General features: G+C 40.8%; 1 protein-coding gene across 1 annotated transcript; it reads left to right on the top strand.

Annotated features, from left to right (window-relative positions):
* The first annotated feature begins 836 nt into the window (after positions 1–836).
* On the top strand, positions 837–24217 carry LOC102290191 (heparan-sulfate 6-O-sulfotransferase 3-B). Its single transcript, XM_005948568.2, has 2 exons — positions 837–1761; positions 22710–24217. The coding sequence occupies exons 1-2, from the start codon at positions 1220–1222 to the stop codon at positions 23476–23478; spliced, it is 1311 nt and encodes a 436-aa protein (XP_005948630.1). The 5' UTR covers positions 837–1219; the 3' UTR covers positions 23479–24217.
* The last annotated feature ends 431 nt before the right edge of the window (positions 24218–24648 follow it).

The following is a 24648-nucleotide window of genomic DNA, read 5'->3' on the forward strand; positions in this document are numbered from 1 at the left end:
AAATGGGAAAAATACAATTATTATCCTGCGTGCATACATTATTTCCGCTTGAAGACTCAATATAATTCCATTTTTAATTTAATTCTTGTGACTTTTCAAAGAGGAAAGTTTCCAGGGCACTCAAATAGCGCGCTCGTGTGTGTGTGTGTGTGTGTGTGTGTGTGTGTGTGTGTGTGTGTGTGTGTGTGTGATTAGAGATGCGGTTGCGTCACCGACACGGCAGCCGGGACAGATGACTGGCGCAGATGTTGAAACAAGGCAGCGACAATAAAACAGGAAATTGTACTATTTGTACTTCAAGATAAAAGCATGAACTCCATGTGATTTCACTCATTGGCACTCCCTGTGTGATTTAAGTACATCAGTACCTATAACAGGCAAGGCGAAACTGGGTTATTGAAGAATAGGGATGGATGATCTGGGCTGATCAACAGCTTATAACAGGCCCAAGGTCTAAAATGCGTTAGCTAGTCTGTCTGGACTGAGTAATGAGTAATTTGTAGTTTGAGTGTAGTTTTGATGGACTGTTGCTGGGACAGTGTGAATAACCCTCAAACCAAAATGATACAGTGAAAAGTTTTATTTATTTAGAAAAGCAATATTCAGAGTTCAAACAAGCTGAAAGAAACAAAATTATACAAGAAATCATTAATAAAGAATATGCAAAATATATTGCCTTGATATTTCTTTTATTTTTTAGCTGCATATAGTCAAGCAATGTAGTTTAATTGGACCTTACCTCAATTGTTTCATGTTAATTTAATATGGTAAAGCAATGTATTTTGAAAGTCTTGAGCGGAAGTTTATCTCTTAAATTGTCTGTCTCTTGCTCCTAGCTCTACTCTTGGCTAAGATACCGATCAGCAGTTGGCAGGACCGCGAGCGTGGATGCGTGGTTCCGCTCTGAGTGCTTGGGAGCTGTTACTGCACCAGAGTTATGGCAGCACTTTGACACATTTAAGCTGAAATATGTTTGAACCTCTGAGGAAGCAGCTGGACTCAAAGTGACAGCCTTAAGTTTGAGAAGTGGTGCTGTCCTGGTGCAGGACGAGGCCGGTCAAAGCTTCCCTGCAGGAAGAGTTCTCACCTGCCGTCGGGACTTAGACTCCGGGCGATCACCCTGAGCTCAAAGTGCAGGATGAGACGGGGGGAGGAAGAGGACCCACTCGGACGTCACGCTACCGTTTGTGCCGACGGCGTGATTTAGGAGTTTTCCACCATGGAGGAGAAGTTCAATAGACTCATCTTCATCCCCATTGCGGCGGTGCTCTTCCTCATGATCGGCTATCAGTATGTGTGCCCGGCGGACAGCAACACCTGCTACTTCAGAAGTGACGAGAAGGGGCTCTTCCAGCGCTACTCTGCGGGGCTGGAGCTGGTTTACACGGAGCCGGAGGCGGACGAGGATCTCCCCTCCAAAATCACATCCAGATTCAACTTCACGGAACGGGACCTGGACCGGCGCGTCGACTTCAACATCCGCGGGGACGATGTAATGGTGTTCCTGCACATACAGAAGACCGGCGGGACCACGTTTGGGCGGCACCTGGTCAAAAACATCCAGCTGGAGCAGCCCTGCGACTGCTTGGCCGGCCAGAGGAAATGCACCTGTCACCGGCCCGGGAAAGCCGAATCGTGGCTCTTCTCGCGGTTCTCCACGGGCTGGAGCTGCGGGTTGCATGCAGACTGGACCGAGCTCACGAGCTGCGTGCCTGTAGTGATGAACAAGAGGGACAAGAAGAACACCCCAAATGGCAAAAGGTGAGGGGTGACCTGCTGGACAGGTGTGATCTCGTGTTTGTGAACGTGATTTGATTAACTTATTATTTCATCAGTGGATCCGTTTGCTCAGCTGATATGGTTATGGTTATGGTTATTTCATTCATTCATTCATTCATGTTTTAACTGCTTCACAGACAAATTCACTGAACCAGCTACCTCTTACTTGTATGTCAACCCACTGTATGTGCTACACATAAGTGAGGCACACTATCACTCTTGAATTACTTATTCATTGTGTTAATAAGCCAAACAATGAAATAGAAATAAAGTCTGCTTATTCCTCTATTCAAGTTAGCCATAGTCTCTCTGACATATGTATGCAACAGGGCACTGATTGAGTGATTGATTTCTAATTTATTCAACCTCAGTTATTCAGATTGATTCACTCATTTATTCACTTTAAGCATTTGGCTCTCTTATCAGCTTAAGAATGAATAAATCAATGAAATAAATGAATTAATTTGAAAATGAAACTTAAAGATATCTCTAACCTCTCTTTCACACTCACTCACTCAATCAGTCAGTACAAGAATGAGTGCATGCATTAAAAAGCCAATCAGTCAACTGTATTCTAATTCAATCATTCATTAAGTACCATAGGTAAACAAAAGGGCAAATGGATAAGTGACTAATCAGGCTAAACTAATGAGTGAGTGACTCAACAAGCAAGTGTTAATAAGGTGGCTCTCACAGTTTGTTGATGTTTTAAGCAATTCATCGTCAAAACCTGACGATCCTTTATGTATTCACCTTGCATATTTTTCCTACACATTTTTTGGCACATTTTTTTGCTAAATACTGAACTGAGTGAACGTGTGAGCTACAGTCTTGAAATCTGTGCAACCCTCTCAAATGGAAATACATCATATTTAACCCTCTACCTAAATAATCAAGACAATGGGCTTCCTTGGAAATGGTGTGGCAGGCAGTTAGGTGCACCTCCCCAATAAAACAAATTCTGGCTTTTGAACTGAGTGCAGTGATTGCACGTAGACAATCGTTCTTTAGCTCCGGGGGCATTCATGAGATTTGAAAAGAATTTCAAATTCTGATTAGTCCACTAGACAGTTTTCCACTTTGCCTCAGTTCATCTTGAATTAGTTTTAGCCCGGGGAATTTTGCACGAGTCAGGGGTGAATTACATTGAGAGAAAATGCTTTTCAGATGTGTTCCAGAGCCCATGCAGTGATTTCCATTTCAAATCACTGTATTCTTTTGTGTGTTTTTAAATGTGTTTGTAATTTTATAGTTAATAGGCTAAGATATGCATTGGGACAAATAATTATTAGATTCCTTGTTGAATTTGTAAGTTTGCTCACTTACAAAGAAATACACTCTCTTCATGTTTATGGAGAGAGGCAGAAATGCAGGGGAAAAAACACATAAAATTGATATCATTGCATATCATTCAATAAAATAAACGTTTGATTCCAAAGCAAAACATGACTTAGCACTTGGTGAAGAAATCCTTGTTGCCAAGGACAGCGGTAAAATGTGTCTTGTAGTTGATCACCAGGTTAGCAGACATTTCAGGAAGGATTTTGGACAACTTCAAAAAGTCTTTTAGTTTTTTGGCTGCTGTTTGGCAGCTTGAAGCTTCAGCTCAGCTGAAGGAGGAAGGTTCTTGTCAAAGATTTTACTTGGCCATGCCCATTGGTCCATCAATCTGTTGAAGTCATTCTGCACAAGAATTCAATTCAAATTGTATTTATACAGGGCCATATTACATCAACAGTTGCTTCAAGGTGCTTTATATTGTAAAGTAGACCCTACAATTATACATACAAAGAAAAGCCCAACAATCATATGACCCCCTATGAGTAAGTACTCTGGCGATAGTGGGAAGGAAAAACTCCCTTTTAACAGGAAGTGATAGTATATGGTATCACAATGAGATAGATGGTAAGGTGATATGTTAAATCACCAATCATCAATATGTTAAATCTAATCCAAACATGGCAGATCAATTTGATGCCAGAGAGCTCCGTTTTCTCTGGTGGGGAGGTTGGAATGGAAGAAATCGATTCTGTGGCAGATGTGCTTAATACACATAACAAGCTGCCATCAGGAGTATTGATTAACTGATTGACTCTTTTTTTTTTTTTTTTTTGAACATGTAATGATCTGTAATTGATTGATACTAATGTAATGTGGCCTTGAGGGTCTTTAAAGGCACCTATAAATAAAATTTATTATTATTATTTTTATTTTTTGTAAGTTGCAAACTTAGAAATTCAGAAGGGGATCGAATAATTATTTTCTCCCACTGTATATCTGCTTTGCTTATCTTGAAGTGCCAAATCAACATTGTAGGTCATGACACCAATTCTCCTTATTGGCATGTAATGCAGGGTATAGGGCTGATAAAGCTGCAGTGTCAACATGAGCACCGCATTGCATGTCCACTCCAGCACACTTGCAAACAGCTGAGCAGACAAGTCGCTTCCTCATCCGCAGGTTTGTTTCAATTTGCTGTAATTACAGGAGCAGCACAGCTAAGCTTAAGGTAGTAAATCACTTAAGAAGGGCACGGTCCTCTGAGGTTTTCCGGCTGCGTGTTGAAGCCAATTTGCTCTGCAATTGGTTGAGAGAGCAAATCTCCATATGTTACTGTGAGTGTTAAAGGGGCTAGACGAGGATGAGGAGTGCCTTCAAGAATCCTCCAAATCCATTAACTGCTCTCAGTGGCAGCCATCAGACTTAATTTAAGGCTTTGGAATAGTTTTGAGGAGTCACCTCAGAGCCAAATCAGCGCTATGAGTGAATCAACAACACTTCAGTCAACACTTGTCAACTCAATATAATGGCTAGAGAATAATCAGCACTCATTAGCGTTGACATTCAGCTGGCTGGCGAGGTGACTTCATGTTTAAAGATGGAAACAAATCTGGTTTATGCAGCCCTTTCTATTTAAAATAGTCATTTTATATGAGTAAAAGAAAACAGGAAGTGGTAGATGGGAGATCATGCTTCCACTCATGGAGATAATGACTGTAAAATGAACACTTTTGGGTGTCAATTATTCTGTGGCTCATATGCACCAGACAATCGCTGATATAGGACACCAAAGTACCTCGGGGGACGAGCTCACTGGTAATGTGACATTGATCCATGCAGAGAACCACTCATTCTGCCATTCCACAGCAAGGTCAGAGGTCACTGCTGCTCCTGAGTGGCTTTTAGAAATCTGGCATCTTAATAAGGATCAAATCAGCGTCTGCTGTCTAATGGCATTCAGTGTGCTGCTGCAATTTGCTGTGTGTATGTTCTAGAAGAAGGTATCAAATCGGAGCCAAATGCACCATGAGTCACAACTCAGCTTATACCCGTGAATTTGTTGGAAGAGCTGTGAGTCATAACTCACTTAACAGCCACAAATCTGTCACCCGAAGTTTTCATTTCCCGCAGCATAATGCTTGCTTGATTTTCTGTCCGCCACCTTTAGGAAGAAATATTGGGGAACCATTACGCAGCGCAGAGCGCCGTGGAAGGAAAGGAACAATTAAGGGAAGGCTTTCTGTCGTTTTAGATTAAAGCTGCTGAATCGCAGAGTCATCTGTATTGCCACCAGGTTTCATGCAGCTTTATCAGAACTCAAAGACTCTTGTCTTGTCACTTCAGGCGATGCAGACCACTCACGATGGACTGTGACGCACACAGCGAAGGGAGCAGGAGAAATAGAACAGAGTCCGTGTGTGTTTGTGTTTTTATAGAGACGTGTTACGACTCATCTTAATACGATATGTAATGCTACTCTGATCCGTTCTGTAAGATCATCCTGCCTCGCTAGATTTATTTGTATTTCAGCCTTGATCCCTGTGTTCTAAAGAGAGGTTAAATAGTGTTAGAGCTGTTTTCCCAAATATCTATAATCCTCGCTGCTTTATACTATACCGAAGTTAGGGCATAATCATAAGTAGCAAAGCACTCAAAACATTTTCCCTCGTCTGACTGCAAAAGAAAATCCAACTTAGTCAAAGCATGTTGATATTAAAGTCACAGATAGCAACAAGAGTGCAGACAGTCAGTGATCAAACCTGGGAATAGATGAAGCCCACTTTTATCTCAAAGCTACATTAAGCAGGATGTGATGTAGTTTGCAGACAGAGACAGACAAAAACACATAACATGGGTAAAAAGTTTATATTTTATCATTTTCTGCTACTTTATGTTTCAGAGACCTTTATTAGCTTGATTTTTTTCATCAAGGTTAAGCTTGTGCTTTTGTACCTTTTTGGCTTGTGCACCTGCCGTGTATAGTTGGAGGGTCCGTGCATAAGTATCATTTATCTGGAGCTGATCTCATCATATCCCAGATGAGCGGGCATATCCTGCTTCCATTGTTTAACTCCTGCTATTGCAAATGTAGATTAACCCACATCAGCTTGTTCTTCAATACCGATGCCGCTTGAGTGGTCATAACTCTTTTCTTGAGTTGTTGTCACATTAAATGAAGACATGTAATTCAAAGTCGTAAAGCATCAGCTTGCTCTGTTATCAAAGTTTGTCAATGAAAGCTTTAAAAGGATGTTAGAAAAAGGCTTAAAAGGAAAAAGGAAGGGCCAATGTAGAAAATCCAGGAACTGCCATTCTTCTAACAGCTGCTTCAGGCTAGTCAGTCCCCACAGACTCGCAAATAAGGTTTTGTATCTAGTTTGTTGCCTCTTTCCTGTGTTGCGCCTTTAAATTTCATTGAATTAAATTTTCCAGCATTTAATGGCTTTAATTAAATTTAGACTTAAGCAAAGTCCTTGTAGAAGCAAGTCTTGCAACTTGGCAGCCATATGGAAATAGCTCTGGTTAAGCTTATAAGACTTGATGTTTACATCCCTAAGAATAATCAGTGTTGTAAAGGTGGGAGGGGTAAAAAATTCACCAGGGTCATCAGAAGGGCACTGTCCTTCATGGGTTTCTCCTTAATAAGCCTACGAAACTTCAAGAGAGCATTACATTAATACTTGGCATCCTGGGCGTGCCCTCCTCTGATTTTACCCGTCACGTTGGATATCTTGTGGCCTAGTTAAGAATTTTTTCCTCTTCTTCCAAAGGTACTGCTGCTTCTTCACTCAGCAGGGTGTAACAGTGACTTGATAGTACAGTAAGTTGAAAAGCCCATCTTTGAACCCCCATGTTCTCCAGGAGTCTGGTTGTTGACGTGGCCACACACAAATGTGCTGCATTCCCCCTCTATAGGGAACACTTGAGTACACCAGCTGCATTGTTCTGCCTCTGCTGCTGTGTCTCTATATTTTAGCCTTTTGCATTTATGTGCTGCCCACTGCAGTCTCCTTTAGCTCTCTGTGCAGGGACCGCTACAAGATTAAAATTCAAATTCAAATTCAAATTTTATTTGTCACGTACACAGTCATACACAGTACGATATGTAGTGAAATGCTTGGACAAATAAAATTTGAATTTAAAATTCAAATTCAAATTCAAATTTTATTTGTCACGTACACAGTCATACACAGTACGATATGTAGTGAAATGCTTGGACAACTGCTCGTGACCTAAAGAAAACAAAAAAGGAAAGGCTATGAATAAGATAGGAAATAAATATGAAAAATTAAAAAGGGTAAATTTAACTAGATTCACCACAAGATCTGTGAGTAGTTGTAGCGATCTCTGGTGGAAAAGAGTTTCTGCTCCGGATCTGCTCCTTTGTCTTTCAGCATCCAGCAGGGCAGCTTCCACTCTTGCAGATTGTTTTGATATAACACTTCTTGGTCTTACAAACAGAGTGAACTTTATAGGACTAGGCTTAGGAGAGGGCATTGTGGGTACTTGTCCTTCCTACCAGGATGACCATCAGTTGACCTAGGACCTCCTTTTGCCTCCAGGTGTGTCACCCTTGACAACGGCAATTATATTTCTATGGCACATTTCATTATATATAAACTCAATGTGCTTAACACATAAGATAAAAACTAAAGAACCTGTGTAGGTTTACAATGGCCTAAGACTGTGAGAATGGCAAAAATAAAACATGGAGAGAAAACACAGCTGTTAAGTGTAAGTCTGTGCGGGGAAAAAAGGTTTTTAGTCTGTTTTTGAATGTGTGCACAGATGTAATTGATCTCAGGTCAACAGGAAGCTTGTTCCAAAGTACAGGAAGACAGTAACTGAAAACACCTTCATCATGCTTGGATCTGATTCGAGGAAGATTTAAAAGATCTCCACCTGATGACTTGAGAGACACCGTGGTTTTTTAGCCAATTAATGTAGTGAACACTAGGCGGATCTTCTTCAGTTTGCTGGTTTAGGTTCTTGGATATGGAGAAAATAAGATAAGGCATGGATAAGCTAACTTGGATAAGGCAGCTTGGATGATGAAGCTCATTTGACTTCCATCTCTCTCTATGTGAACCGATGGTGTTTCCCATTTTCCCATTTCGTCCATTGGGCATTATTCTGGTTAAAAATGTTTTTCTTAAAAATCACACAGAAAGCAGTTTCCTTATAGACTGCCATTATAAATAAGACATCAGTGAAGCTGCTGAGAGGACTCCTCCAGTTGCTACCAAGGTCGATTGTCTTTTTCAGTCCATCAACATTTCATAGACTGAAGGTTTGCATAATCTTTCCACCGCCTGTGAAATATTTCTATGATTTTGTCCCAGTGTAAACACAAGGGAGGCTCCAGCAGGTGAGTTCCTTTAATAATCATTGTTTTTAATCATTTTGATTATAGAATTGCTTTTGACTATGGTGGGAAAACTTTCATATTAATAAAAAATAAAATGGAATGTGGCAACTGTATGAATGTGGCCCCTAAGGTAAAAAACAATGCACTTGATAACTTAACTACAGTTTTTGTTGTTTTGTTGTTGTTTTTTTTAATCATGCAAAGCGACTGGTTACTAGGCAAGAATGTATATGTCCATTGAAGCTTCCCAGCTTTCTCTAGCTGACTGCATAATGAAACATATTTTGGTCTCAGGGGATTTTGAAATGAGGTGAAGTGTGTCTAAAAATTCTTTGCTGTACCCTGAATGTGGAGAATATTTCAGGGCATGTTCACAATCTACACCTTGGCTGTGTTGAAATCGGTCTCTTTTCATGGTCACACAATTCAGTGATGAAATATCTTCTCTACCTGGATTCTTCTTATTAATGTACTTTGGGAATATTTTGCGCATTTGCTGTGTGTTGTTGGTCCTGCTGGTATGTTCTGGATACAGAAGCACCATCTGTCTGCTTTTGAGCAGCACTTCATAGTCACCTTGAAGTCACCTCTCTCCCACACACACTGCCAGTGTGGAAACTAATAACACAAGCAAATACATAAACTACAGCAGGGTATTAGAGAAACTTGACCATACCTGCACTGTAATAGGTGGAAATGTTTCATATCTGTAATTATCATTTTATTCTCTTTATGCTGCTGTCATTGTAGGTTGTTGACATATTGAAAGATTTTTCAGTGAGTGAGTAAAAAAAACAACTAAAATTAGAGACTGATCACTAATCAGCTCCTCATTTTTAGGTGAGTTGGCATAAAACAGGTTCAGTGTTCAGCTATAGGGATGCATCATGCAAACAGTTTTTCTTGCTTGTAAGACCAGCAGCAAGCTGGTGACAGCGAATTTGATAACACACAACACAATACAAACACTCCTTTCACAAAAGTAGAATATAATGAGAACTGTGATTGCCATTCCCCCCCATCCACCCCTGACTTAATCTAAGCAGCATATCCAGCTATCCTTATGTCTCGTAATTTCCCTCTTAACACGTAAAACTTACATGGCCACTTCAAGTAGTTTTTGATAGGCACACCACTGCCAAAGCCTCCTTCAGGGCTGTGCTCACAGCACGGGGCTATAGCATTCAGATCGCAGCGGGGTATGAAATTGCTGTAAGGCCACATGTCAGCCCTGCTTGAATTGCCAGGCAGTCTTGCTCGTCCTCGACTGCTGGCCTCACACTGAGCAGTCAGAGAGTGTAACCTTACTACTGACCTCATTATTTCAGATTTAAACAAAGAATGGCCAGAACACAGATGAGCCAGGGTTTTAATTAGGATTCCTTACACATATAATGTGGTCTTAGCTATTAATCTGGCAATGGCACCCTATTACTGATGGCCATAATGGCTTTAAAGGCTTTAAAATAAGGAAAGACAAAAAACAGGAAGCTGACATGGTTTAGTAACCAAGAAGGAAAAAAGGTAAGAAAGTTTTGATCAAAATACTGAAATACTTTATTATTTATGGAAATAATAGTCTATTGGGAGAAAAACGTCTCTTGACATTAATCTTCCCTCACAGTGGCAATGAGTCAGAGAGCCTTATGTGGAGATTTCAGAGAGGGGTTTGTATTATTGAGGTTTTCTTTCATTCTGAAGGGGGAGACCTTAAATGTCTGTGGGCATAATGCTGTCTTTTTACTGTCAACCTTGCCTTTGACTGTAATTCAGTGTCTATGCTTTCGCATGAGGTCATTTCAGGCTGCTGACAACAACACAGCTGTTAAAAATCGGTGTGACAAATGCAAAAATAAAAGAAAATGAGAACTCCAGGAACCAGAAATCATAAAAACACTCCAAGTGGGTGTGGGATTCCTTTAAATGACAATTTGTAACTTTTTAAAGACAACAACTTTAATTACACCAGTTCATAGTCAGTAAAATCTACTTCTGCGTTTAATTTCATACATACAGTTTACATCTTCTGGTATGACAGTAGCTTATAGTGGCTAGTTTTTATGAGAAATATTCCTGTGCATGTTATCTGCTTAACTTATTGCATTTACCATTTATTAACTTAGGGTTATTAATCTGAAGCCAAAAAAAGCTAGCACTGGCTGGTGTGACAATGCTAGTTTGTGCTACTGTTATAGTACAATTTAAAACAATGGGGGAGATAACTGTTAGGAATGCAAAGTTGGCAGGCAGCATACCCGACAAGCGACTGAAGAGACAAACAATGAAAGTAAAGGATACTGTTGATTTAGTGCTTTTTAAACATTAGTGGGTAGTCTAGGCAAGCCAACCCTGGAAAGTTCAGGCCTGACAATTCTATGATTTAATTTTAGACAATAAACGTCTATGGCGTTATTTTTGTGCCACTATTCTGTCAGTTCAACCTTATATATTATCTTTAACCCAAGTGTGCACCCAGGCAGGTCGTGGGTAACAGGCATCTCTGAAAAAGTTAGAGCACTTTTGCAAATATGTGATGTCTTGATAAATCGAGCAGATATTTGAAGTTTACACAGCACCATTCTCGCATGAAAATATCTTAAAAGTTTAGTTGTGACCCAGAAAGAGTAATATTTCAAACTCTGTGTTCCTCCGCCACTGCCTCGTTTGAGTTTTGGACGAAATGGATTCTGGGATATTGCATTTCGTCATTTTGAGCTGATTGGAGACCAAAACAGCCAATCAGATTTTTTTGCATCCAAGTCTGTGATTGACTGGTTTTGTGGCACAAATATAACGGTGTACAGAAAGAGTTGAGCGCGCACGGGCAGAAATGTTGAGAGCGAAAGCAACACATTGCGAGCGAGCACAAATGCAAAACCTGAGCGAGCGGGGCTCCTATTGTGTGTGTGTGTGTGTGTGTGTATGGATAATAGCAAACACTGAAATACATTTTTTGCACGCAGCAATGAATTTTGTTCACTCAAATTTAGCTTTTCTTCGCTCAAAATAAATTTCTCCTCAAAATGCAACACTTGCACCTGGAATTTTTTTTTTTTTTTACGTGTGCTCAAATTCTTTTTATGTGCGCTCAGAATAGTGGCACAAAAATAACGCCATAGACGTCTGATGTATGTTTCTGATATTCGTGTAAAGTTTGATGCCCCTAAGACTATCATTTCAACTATCTTTGTTGTCTTTTTTTTTGTAATTCTGTGCGACTAATTTTAAAAAATTAAGAGATTTTAAGTTAGCCACTTATCTCGTAAGTGGCATTATCTCATACGAAACTATAATCTGCCTAAATGTTACACTGTATCCTTGAAAGAACAGAAAGATACCAGTCTGAAATGTAGAGTGTAGATTTTTGCACACCTCTGTATAGGAGACATTTCACAACTTCTAATTTGTCACTTGCTGTGGGTGGAAAAGTAGATGTACAGTACCTTACACCAGAGTTTTATTTTTAGGAAAGGGTAAACGTACAGGCCTTTTGGGAGATCCTATGCAGCAGCCTGATATTGTGATGTAGGCTGACAAGGGATAAAATCTCCACATGTTTAGCATTGAGGGCTTTTTTTTCCTTTGCAAATTCTTCCTATCCTTATACAGCTCTGACTAGCCTTTGGTGGCGCCAGACGAGGTATATGACACAAAGTGTTTGATGATGAGGTGTAGACGCTTGATGCGCTCAATCCGAGGTATGTGTTAGCGTATGTCTTTTCACACTTTTCACACTCGTGACACAACATATCCTCACCAGATTCTTAGTGACGTCTGTCTGCATTCAAAATAGCCTTCAATACTAGCCTGTTATGCCAGTATCATTGTAAAGGTGACCTCAATCACATGCTTTATGATTCAGGTCACATTTACAATATATATTTTTTTATTATTTTCTTTTCTTTTTTCTTTTTACCAAACTGTTGACCTATTGATATTTACTCTGATTACTTATTATGCTTTATTATTTATACTTTATGTATGATTTATTTTTATTTATTGTTTTAAGTCTTTAACAGATCACTGATGCATTTGACATCTGATGAAAATCATGTATAACTGCCTTGAAAAACTGCAACCTTACGGCCCCAGTATACATGTAACATTGATTGCTTTGCTTGAGGAAAGTTACTACAGCTATGTAGCATTTACACCAGTGCTTAGGGTGTGGGTAACTGCAGCAGTATTCTCCTGAATGACAGCTGTCACTTCTCAGACAGCACTTATGTCAGAGAAGTAATTCTTGCTTCTCCATTTTCAACTGGAAAAAAAAATGACATAAGTGCCAATCTTCCCTCCCTGAGCCTGGTTCTGCCAGAGCTTTCTTCCTGTAAAAAGGGAGTTTTTCCTTCCCACTGTCACCAACTGCTTGTTTAGTAGTCTGGTTGTTGATTGATAACTAACCATAATAAGAGAGACACAGAGTTACACAAACAAGTATCTTTTATCTAGACATTTCTTTTGTGTGTAAATGTCTGGTTTAAATCCTTCTCCTAAAAAGTAAAGAAATAGTGTTAAAGTAGAAGGAAAAAAAGTAAAATTGCCCGAATTCTGAAAAAAATCAAAGCTTTCACTGCACTCTTTAAGGCAGTGAGCAGTGTCCTGTATTTTAGTGAGAAATAAGAGATATTTCAGAGGATCTTGGTAATCTTCATACTCCTTCGGGGGATTAGGGACAGTCGAAGACAGACTTTATTGTGGGGGAGGGGGGTGGGGATGGGTGGGGACTGGCTGTGTTTTGGTGTGTGTTTAGATTTTTTTTCAAACAAGGGGAAAAAAAATCAAAAGCAGGAAGTTTTTGTTAAAAAGGATTAAAATCGGTTAGATCTTTTGGTATAAGACAGACGAGCCAACATGAAACTGCTAAATTGTTTAGGGACTACACTTCAGATTTAGTCCTTTTTACTTCATTTTAGTATCCTTTTCAAGTGTAGTCTTCCTTTTATCCCTACTCCATGTACATGGACCGAGAGGAAAAGCTGACACCTGACAAAGCTGCAAAGATTAAGATGTCAAACTAAGGTTGAGGCTAAGACACTGTAATGACTAAGTCTGCACATGCCAGGTAAGTGTGCTGATGTCCCTGGTGCTATTCTTGACATGGTTGTGTCTAAAAAAAAAAAAAGGAAAAAAAAGAACCTTATGGAGAATTACATCTGAAAGGCAGACATTTTTATTTTTTTCATAATTGGAGATTTCTGTTGCAAATATAAATTTATATTGAACTGTTGATTACTCAATTCAAATATAAGTGGCCTCCAGCTCTTTAGGTAGTCTATCACCCAGTTTTTAGCAAAACCACACCTTCACACCCGGCTTGCCTGGACACGGCGTTTTTCTCCGTCCCCATATCTCCACACCACCATCCCTGAGGCTTTTTTTATTGCTGAAAATAGCTTTTGATATCTCTGACCAATGAAGATCACAGTGCAGCCCTTGCCCATCTCTTCTCTCCTCAAGCTCTCCCTCTAAATCTATGTTCTGTATCAGTTATCAAGCAGTGGTACCTGCAGATACTCTCCACAACTGGGTAATGTTTCAGAGGGGAGAGTGCACTTCTGAGAGACCATTTACTACTCAAAGAGAAAGTACTGTGTTGTAGTTTCTGTGTGTGCTGTGCTTGGTGGACGGTGAACCCGCTGTGCTGCAGATGGGGACAGGGATCATTTTGCTTGTAATTGGGACACAAAGATTAAATTAGTACAGACGAGTGAAAATGGATCCCGCTTGACCTCTTGGTCCAGAGCCTGATGAGATGAGATTTCTGTGGTCTCAGTTCATCTGAGCAGCTTCACTCGATCATCCTGATAACGTGCCCTTTACCTCTGCCCTCTGACATTCCTCTTCTAGTTGTCTAACTTGTTCCTGGATTTGCAGATATCCGCTGTCTGTAGTGGGGTTTTTTTCAAACTCTTCTAACTTTTTCCTTTTGCTCTTCTGTAGCCTTCCATTCACCAAGAGGCAATTTGAGAAAGAATGATAGCTAAATGCAGCGTTAGCTGCTGTAGACATTTATATACAGGCTTATTCTGGCCTCATAAAAAAAATCTAAGGTTTTTTTTTCCATGGGTGGGACTGGGGAATTTATTTATACAGTTTAACACTCAGATTATCTTCTTCATTGGGGTTGTTTAGGTTTGTTTTGACAAGATTTTCATTATTTGATGAATTAATGAAAGAAAAATATTTTCCACAACCTCTATTTGATGTTATTCTGACTGAACTACAAATACAAATTTACATTAATATATTTGTATTAATAAATCCTAAACTTGGATAGACGGCTGGGTGATCTTCTATGTAGCTGGATTGTGCTATCATACCAGTCTATGATAGCTAGTAACTGATACCATACGTCAGGGACAGGGTGGTGGATGGAAATAATGTGCACCGATTCATACAGCTGCTATGTCATCCACATAGAAAAAGTAAATGCACAAAGAGGAGTTTATTTCCAACTTGTAGCATGAAAAGAAAGGAAGTAGATAATGCAATAATGAACTTACTTAAATTACTTACTGACTAGTAACCACAAGTTACTATAAACACTAATAACTAGTTGTTTCTTCTCTATTTACTCAAATCATAATATTGTTGGCAAATCAGTCAATTTTAGCATTTAAAAATGACTTCTGGAAAGATGAAACTGAAATGTGGAGACAGCAGGAGCGTGTGACTAAGGATGGCGGTGGCTGAGGCAATTTGTAATTCCATGTTAGATCCCTTGGGGGCAAAGAAACACCTTTAAAATTGATCTGCTCCAACTGCGTAAGTTATCAACCCCCGGGCTTCAGGAGCGAAATTGTCCTGCCCTGTGCTTGTTTTAAGAGTCACTTCTTCTCCCATCTTGGCTGATAGAAATACCTCAGAAAGCGATACTTCATTCACAGCGTGTATTGGAACAGTACAAAGCTGAGCCATAGCAAATACGAGGGTCTCAAATACAACATAATCCATTTTCAGGTTTTAAAAGAGAAAATAAACAAGATTGCTGTGGATCCACAAAGCTTCTCTATTGGCTGGTTTTTCTGTGGCATAAAAAGCTTCCATCAAGGCTTTTATCATGAGTCTGATGGCGTCCTTGATGGTAGTGAGTGAATTAACAAGGCACATATCGATCTTTTGCTGTGAGTTTCCTCTGTAGCTTTTTGATGATGATTTAGAGATTAAGACAGAGACAATCAGGAAGAGAGATGGAAAGAGGGCGATCAATAGTGTTTGCAGGTTTGCTGTGTGGGGTAAGGTGACAGGCAGCAACGAGGACATTGACAAGGTGTCAGATTGATCGCCAGCAAAATACGACAAGCCGATTTAATTTTGCCTTCAGGACCAACATGCATGATCTCACACCCACTGTTGTGTGTTGGCAATGACTGAGCTATTATTTGACCGTAGCTTCAGGTAGCTTTGTTCAAACTTCTCTGAGGTTTGAATGAGCATCAGGCTTTGGCTCGATCGATCGAGAACCTGAAAACATTGAAAATGTTCAGGCCTGAAAGATTTGACACATGTGGAATTAACTAGGACTGAAGGCAGACGATATCTGATATAAATGGATGATAAAGAAGAGATCATGCTGGATAGAACTAACATGCAAAAGCAATGAGCATCACAGGAAAAGGTTGAAAAGCTAGAGTTTCTCAGCTCTGTATTGCAGATTATAGAATGTCAATTACTTGGAAAAAATAATCATCGGCAAGACTATGTCAAGTTTAGCTAATGTTAATGTTAAGTAATTGGTGCACCTAATGCTAAATGTTAGGGGGTATCTACAAACATAGAGCCTGTAATCTCAGGCATCAATCAAATAGCCACTAGAACAGTCATTGCATTTATAAAGAAGCTTTATTAAAAACCATAAAAAAGGGTTTATAGTTCAATTCAATACAGTTTTATTCATACAGCGGCAAATCACAACAACAGTTGCCTCAAGGTGCTTTATATTGTAAGGTAGACCCACAATAATACATGCAGAGAAAACCCAACAATCATACGACCCCCTATGAGCAAGCACTTTGGCAATAGTGGGGAGGAGGAAGCAATAGTACAGGGTGGGTGGGCCATTTATATGGATACACCGTAATAACATGGGAATGGTTGGTAATATTAAAGTCCTGTTCGTGGCACATTAGTATATGTGAGGGGGCAAACTCCTCAAGATGGGTGGTGACCATTTAGAAGTCGGCCTTCTTGGATAGAACTTTTGTTTTTTCAATAGGAAGAGGGCCATGTGACACATCAAACTTAATGGTAATGTCACAAGAAAAACAATGGTGTGCTTGGTTTCAACGTAACTTTATTCTTTCATGAGTTATTTACAAGTTTCTGATCACTTATAAAATGTGTTCAATGTGCTGCCCATTGTGTTGGATTGTCAATGCAACCCTCTTCTCCCACTCTTCACACACTGATAGCAACACCACAGGAGAAATGCCAGCACAGGCATCCAGTATCCGTAGTTTCAGGTGCTGCACATCTCGTATCTTCACACCATAGACAATTGCCTTCAGATGATCCCAAAGATAAAAGTCTAAGGGGGTCAGATCCGGAGACCTTGGGGGCCGTTCAACTGGCCCACGACGACCAATCCACTTTCCAGGCAACTGTTCATCTAGGAATGCTTCCTATTGAAAAAACAAAAGTTCTAACCAAGATGGCCGACTTCTAAATGGCCACCATGGTCCCCACCCATCTCGAGGAGTTTGCCCCCTCACATATACTAATGTGCCACGAACAGGACTTTTGATGTGAATGGTGAAGTTAACAAACAAAACCACCGCTATTGGTCTGACACTAACCCACATTGGATGGATCCCTCCAAGATTGTTGGAACAACAAAAGTGATGGTTTGGTGTGGTATATCAGGTACAACGATAGTGGGTCCATTCTTCATCAATGGAAACCTCAAGGCCACTGGATATTTGAAATTGCTACATGATGATGTGTTTCCCTCTTTATGCACTGAAGCTGGCACGTTCCCTGAGTTTTTCCAGCAAGATGGTGCACCACCACATTATGGGTGCCAGGTCCGAGCATTCCTAGATGAACAGTTTCCTGGAAAGTGGATTGGTCGTCGTGGGCCAGTTGAATGGAAGTCTCCCGATCTGACCCCCTTAGACTTTTATCTTTGGGGTCATCTGAAGGCAATTGTCTATGGTGTGAAGATACGAGATGTGCAGCACCTGAAACTACGGATACTGGATGCCTGTGCTGGCATTTCTCCTGCGGTGTTGCTATCAGTGTGTGAAGAGTGGGAGAAGAGGGTTGCATTGACAATCCAACACAATGGGCAGCACATTGAACACATTTTATAAGTGGTCAGAAACTTGTAAATAACTCATGAAAGAATAAAGTTACGTTGAAACCAAGCACACCATTGTTTTTCTTGTGACATTACCAATAAGTTTGATGTGTCACATGGCCCTCTTCCTATTGAAAAAACAAAAGTTGTATCCAAGATGGCCGACTTCTAAATGGCCACCATGGTCCCCACCCATCTCGAGGAGTTTGCCCCCTCACATATGCTAATGTGCCACGAACAGGACTTTTTATATTACCAACCATTCCCATGTTATTACGGTGTATCCATATTGTTGGATTGTGTGTCCACAGGTGTTTGTACTTTGCGTCTTAATAAAATGACGGTAAAAGGCTCCGCCCACTCCCCATCCATGTCTTACCATGCAACGACTCTGTGAATGCACTGGAGAGGTGTAGTGGGAGAGTCCTCCGTCAGGACTGAGATATGTGTGTCGACTTTCTATTCTCCCTCAAGATTATCGTGCCATAACGCTGCCCAGAGCAGCTCTGCTAACACATATAAATGGCCGACCCTGTATATGGTATCACAATGTTAAAATGACCAAATTAATACTATCCTTAAATGACTGTGTGAATTGCTAGTCTTGGTAGCCAGGGATCGGCCCACCAGGAGCTCACAAAGCACCCGACCCCTATGGTGCCTCCTGCAGGGCAGGATGAATTGTTCCCTTGATGGTCTTCTGATAGGGGTCTTCTGAATCGCTCTCTGTCTGGTCCCTCACCCACAACCAATTTACCATGAGAGACCCTACCAGGGGGCAAAAGCCCCCAGACAATATAGCCCCTGGGATTCCTGGGAGACACAAACCCCTCAGGTAGTGATTTGCGGAGGGGCTACTCTGCAGTTCATTTCACGAAAATGATCCCTTCACTCTGCAGGACTCCGAACCTCTGCTATTGTTTTCGCCCTTTTTAGCTAATTATGCTGGTCCTCTGTCCTGTCCGCTCTCTGCCCTGTCACAACTAGTGGACAGAAAACGTTAGCTCATGAATGCAGGGAAACATTTATTCTAACAAATGAGTTAATATTCCCAAGTAGCCAAAACAAATTTACTTTACTTCAGCTTTCAACAAATGCTCTTTAACAAGACCTTCCGTTTTAGAGTGAAATGTTTCTACTGAAAGCACTTTAGCCACTTCAGATTCAAAAGAACACTTCCTATGGTTGAGGTCATGGTTATTTTCTGCTTTCATAAACGCCATAAAATTCTCGATCAAAGTGAGAGTTTATGTTTGCTGCATGAGAAGACTCCAACTACACACCCAGTGAGGAATCATTCTTGACCTTCTTCGCGTGACCCGCGCCTCTGTCCCTGACACGAGTAAGCAGAGAGCTTTGACATTTACTGCTCTTTGTCAATAGGTCATGATGAAAGCACAGACGCACAAAGGCTGCTTTGCATGGACATTTATTGATCTGACTGTCTTGTGGTTAGCTGTACAGATAGATGATAGGCGCAGGAGGAGGAAAAGGCTGAGCTGTTTTCCAGGAAGTACAACAAAGGCTGTTTTTGTGAGGCGCTCTTGTGTGCCCATCCATCTACTGCTGTCTGTTCAACTCGGTAAAGACGGCAGAGTAATTCACTTAGTTTGCACTGTGCATGGCTATTATCTCTGGATGGTGTGTCTGTCTGCGGGTGTTCTGCTGTGATATCATTACACCACTCACTTAAGTATATATCACAACTGATTGATATTGCTGTCTGGCAATAATTGCTAAATTGCTGACCTCTTAGGGCTGTTTGGCTGTGCAGTCTTTACTCTGTAGCACAAATGCTCTCTCAATTAATCACATTTTATTCAGTTTAGCATTGAAGTTTAAGCTATTACAGCTGTACAGATGCTCTTTTTACATCCGGTATACATTATCCAACAGTCCAGCGTTCTGCTAATACCACATCCTGGGACTCATGTGGATGTTACATTGGCAAGAGATTCAGACGTCAGATTATTCCAATCAAAAGAATTCACTACCACCTTTCTGGCGAGATAAACTACAAGATGGTGACATCTTGTAGTTTATCTCGAGACTGGTTCTGCCGGTCTCTGGAGACTGGTTCTGCCGGAGGTTTCTTCCTGTTAAAAGGGAGTTTTTCCTTCCAACTGTCACCAAAGTGCTAAGGGGTCATATGACTGTTTGGTTTTTCTCTGTATGTATTACTGTAGGGTCTACCTTGCACCTTGAGGCAACTGTTGTTGTGATTTGGCGCTGTATAAATGAAATTGAATTGAATTGAATCCAGAGGCCCTTTGTCCATACCTCGACGATTCAAAACTGTTTTCACAGCATTCGAGGAACCTAAACGATATTTGGCATCTGGTTTTAATGTTGTGTTGCATCACCCAAAGAAGTATTTAATGCTACAGTCAAACACTACTGCTTTTCTTCCACTAGCAAAATGAGATGAAATTCATCTCCTTTTTATTAATTTCTTTTATAACATCACTGCAGTCAGCTCTCCTTTCATGATAGGTGTCCTTTTTTGATTTTCATTTCGTCCTTTGTGAAAATGTAATCAAAAGTATTTTTCTTAAAGGACGATGACTAAAAATTAAAACAATATGAAAGAGAAATTTACAAAAGCTCAGTAAAACAGGAATCAAATGTATAATGTCTTGAAAAACAGGTCAAACAAAGGCAAAATTAAGCAGAAAGCTTAGAGCGAGAGGGCTTGAACAGTATAGAAAGCATAGAAGATATTAAGGGCTGTGTAAAATAACAACACAAATAAAAGAAATTTGAGTTGCTAATGATAGAACAGCTACATAAATGATTACACTTTGCTACCCTTCCTAGATGGCAGCAAAAATCTGAGTTCGTTAGGATAATTTTTACCATTGCAGTATACACTCAGTACTGCAATGGTTTCGTGTCTGTACACTAGTTTCATGTCTGCACAGGGCTCTCTCCACGTACTCTAGGTTCCCCCCAGAGTCCAAAGACACAACTCTTTTATTTATTTAAAGAGTTTATTATTAATTTTTTTATTATTAAGAGTTTATTAATTCTAATTAATTGGCCTTAGGTTTGAATCATCTCTTCCTCTGTGTTAGCCATCTGTGATTTTTAGATCTCAGAAATTGTCGGCTGTCATTCAGGGCAATTTTCAGTGTTTTGTTTTATAAAGAGGCTTCACAATAACTGTGAAGCATTTCATGCCTGACTGATAAAAACTGTAACTCAAATTAAAGCACCATGTGAAATGTGTGTGTTCCGGCACTGCTTTTATTAGCACCAGCATACTAAACCCACCTTCAGCTAATCACGCAGTCACACACATGCACACTCATGTGCTACACTATAAAAAGAAACACACAAACCATAAGGGATTGTTACACCTGCAGGGTAACAGTTGGTTCAAGAAAGGTACATCAACAAGTCATAAGACCAGTAGATGAGGAAATTTCTTTTTGTGTTATGTGCTGAAACCATTCCTGCAAATAGGTTTAAAAGAGAATTTTCCAGTGCAGCATTGCTGGTAAGTGTCCTTGGAGCTGAAACCTCCCAGAAAGTAAAATTCAGCTTTGCGGAATGAAAGAAAGAAAATGTTCCGCTTTTTATTTTATTTAGGCCTTATGTCAGGCTTCTGCATGACATGGTAAGGTCATGGTGATCTGTGCACACAAGACGAACATTTTCAATTTCTCCTTTATCTATGCTGTTTTCGTTTAGAAGAAGGAATAAAAAAAACTTTTTGAAAATCGCTGAATTTCTCCTGCCGATGACTCCCTCAGTCACCTTGTTGTTATGCTGGTCATCACTGAAATCAATAGATAAGAGCAGAAAGCTGTGTTTGTTTGCTGAAAGGCTTCCGTGCAGCTAGGTTACAGCAATTTTTGAAACGCTGTTAGAGGCAGATCAGAGACAGGAAAGGTGCTGGAGATGAAAAAACTCATTACTAGAGGCAGGAAGGAGCAAATTGGTGTGACAAAAACAAAAATAATTCCACATTTGCAGGATATTAAATGCTATGCGTGCTTGGTTTGTGTTTCTTTCAATGTCATTATTCTCTAACACCCTCAGACATACTCAGTGATGTTTTTCATTTAAACCCTAATCAGACTTTCAGTGCACTCCATATACTTCCAATGCTGTGTTATCTTTTTTCCGCTCATATTTCTTTTTTTAACTGTGGCAGGATATGAGAAATTTGATGTATAGTTTCATCCTCCTTCGCTGTGTTGAAAATGTGACTCGCTGACACGTTTCTTCGACCTTAGTATCTTTCTCTGAGTACTCAATACCACGTGCTGTTGTAACTCAGTTGAAGTTTGAGGTTTTAAAAGAGAACGATAAAGAAAATATATCTATGTAGTGGTTGAAAAAACATCATAAACTGTGAGCGGATCAGCTGAAATATGAATTTTTGCCTTTGTAAGTGAAATTATGTCAGTATGCAAATATTGAGTTACAGGCAGCAGGTGTTTAATTTAGCATGGCATTAAAACAACAAACAAAAAGCCTGATTTGTGGTATTAGGGGAAGTCATGTTTATGATTTATGAATTTTTTGCTGGTAAACCTTCATTATTATTTTCCAGCTATGCTAATGTAAATATTGGCTTACTTTTACTCTTCTTTTTTTGTGCCAGTTAGGCTGCGCCCACACATACACGGTCATTTTTGCCTGTAGTTTGCGTGAAAGACACCAACTCGTTTGCTAACACTTGATGCCGACTGGAAATGGAGACCTTTGAGACCTTCAAAGTAAAAGCTGGGCCTTTTTAAACATGTTTGCTCCATGTTCACTTAGTGAACTTTATGTTTATACAGAAATGAGTGTGGGTTCAGATTTTTTATCTACCTCTTGGAAAAAAGGAGCCTGGTTCTGAATGCTGTTGGGTACCTCCTCCTGTCATGTCCAATATTGTTGGGTCATTACCTTGGAATTAATTTTTAAGCTAGTGCGATGTGCATGCCAAGCACCTCGTCTAACGCGTCTCTTAATCTGTCTCTGCAGGAATTTCTACTACATCACTATGCTACGTGACCCTGTGTCACGCTACCTCAGTGAGTGGAAGCACGTGCAGCGTGGGGCTACCTGGAAAACTGCCCTCCACATGTGTGATGGTCGCCCTCCCACTCAGGATGAGCTTCCTGCCTGTTACAGCGGTGAAGACTGGACAGGGGTGCCCCTTCCTGACTTCATGAACTGCCCTTCGAACCTTGCTAACAACCGGCAAGTCCGCATGCTGGCAGACCTGAGCCTGGTGGGATGCTACAACATGTCGTCCATGAGCGAGCTGGAGAGAGGCCGCGTGCTGCTCGCAAGCGCCAAGTCCAACCTACGCAACATGGCCTTCTTTGGCCTGACGGAGTTTCAGCGCAAGACGCAGTATCTGTTTGAACGGACGTTTGGCCTGCGTTTCATCCGGCCCTTCACGCAGATCAACAGCACGCGAGCTGCTAGCGTGGGAATCAGCGAGAAGGTGCGGTGGCGCATCGAAGGGCTCAACGCCCTCGACATGGAGCTTTACGAGTATGCCAAGGAGCTGTTCCTGCGGCGCTACCAGTATAACCGCCAGAGGCAACACCAGGAGGAGCGGCTCAGGAGACGGCAGGAGAGGCAGCAGAGACAGCGGCTGCACAGGACCTATTTGGCTGAACTCTGGAGACTGGGAATAGGAGGAGGAGGAGCAGAGGAGGTGGAAGAGGAGGAGGTGGAGATGAAGGTGCTAGAGGAGGTAGCCACCACAGAGGACTATGGCAGCCAGGTCGTGCGGTGGTGAGGAGAACACGGGAACTGCAAACACTTCATCGGTGACTGACGGCTGGTTGATTCATTGTGCTTTACTCCCCTCCCTCTGTCTTCCTCCATCTCGCCTCTGCTGTGAATCTGCCAAAACCTCCTGCCCTCCCAGCCTCATAGCGCTTTGTCAGACTGCCGAATGGTGTCTTAATATTTATGATGGATGTATTTCTCATGGCGACATTTTGTATTTACATTTTTTTCTTATGGCTATTTTTGGCACTGCGGTTGCAAAATTGATTGATTGATTTATTAGCAAGTGCTCTGAGTGTTCTCAAAGCAGCAAAAATGTTTCTTAAACCATCGTTAGAAAAACTAAGTGAAAAACAAGTGTTCATTAAGGAGGCCCATTTTAGTAAATTTCAAACTGGTGACTGCCTTGTGGTGAAGGATCCTCAGTGTCATGTGTGTGATCTTGCGCTGTGTTGAACAGTGAAATCTTGTAGTTAATCTGTGGTGTTTGGCTTCGTAGGAATATCAAAGCACAAACCTGGCAATAGTCTGCAGTGTGTTTTCTTCTTTCCGACTGATTAAGCTGCAATATAAGAGAAACAGTCGAAGCAATTTCTCGCAGGAAATGTGTTCAATAAAAATATGCAGCAGCCAGTGATGTTAATTTGTACCTGATGGACTCTCTGTTATGCATGTGTACATGCAAGTGTTCTTGCCTTGCTCCTTTTTTTCACAGCATGTTCTCACCATAAAAATCTGAAATCTTCCCTCGGTGTGCCGACTTCTTCCACCACCATGCACGCACAGATACAGTGACGCACACTGATGAAGCTTTTTCTCAAGGAGAGGAGGAGAGCTGTTGGCCTGACAGACAGGCTGTCAGAGCCAATTTCAGAACTCTTACATCACAGAGACAGAACATTGGTATTTCCACCATTAGGCCATTGATTATGGGGCTCTTTGCTTCCAGATTGATCATTTAAAGTTCAATTGACCATGACTCCGGCTTAGCACAAAGTAACAAAAATCCAGCAGCTTGCTGAACACATTTTCCTCCCTAATTTGACAAACATGTTGCTCTGCTGAAGTTCCATTTACACTGCAGTAGCCAACATAGCAAAATTGGTATGGCCCGGATCTGGCCCACACAATTTGCTTACACATGGCCACATACCGCAAAGAATGACGGCCCTTTGGT

This window comes from Haplochromis burtoni, unplaced genomic scaffold (genome assembly GCF_018398535.1).
Source record: "Haplochromis burtoni strain Fernald_Lab_line unplaced genomic scaffold, NCSU_Asbu1 Contig_591, whole genome shotgun sequence".
Classification (NCBI taxonomy): Eukaryota; Metazoa; Chordata; class Actinopteri; order Cichliformes; family Cichlidae; genus Haplochromis; species Haplochromis burtoni.

Bases quoted from the DNA above. Each gene is read 5' to 3' on its own strand.
- LOC102290191 (XM_005948568.2), top strand. From the start codon at position 1,220: ATGGAGGAGAAGTTCAATAGACTCATCTTCATCCCCATTGCGGCGGTG. The intron at 1,762-22,709 runs GTGAGGGGTGAC...CTGTCTCTGCAG, and splicing joins AACACCCCAAATGGCAAAAG to GAATTTCTACTACATCACTA.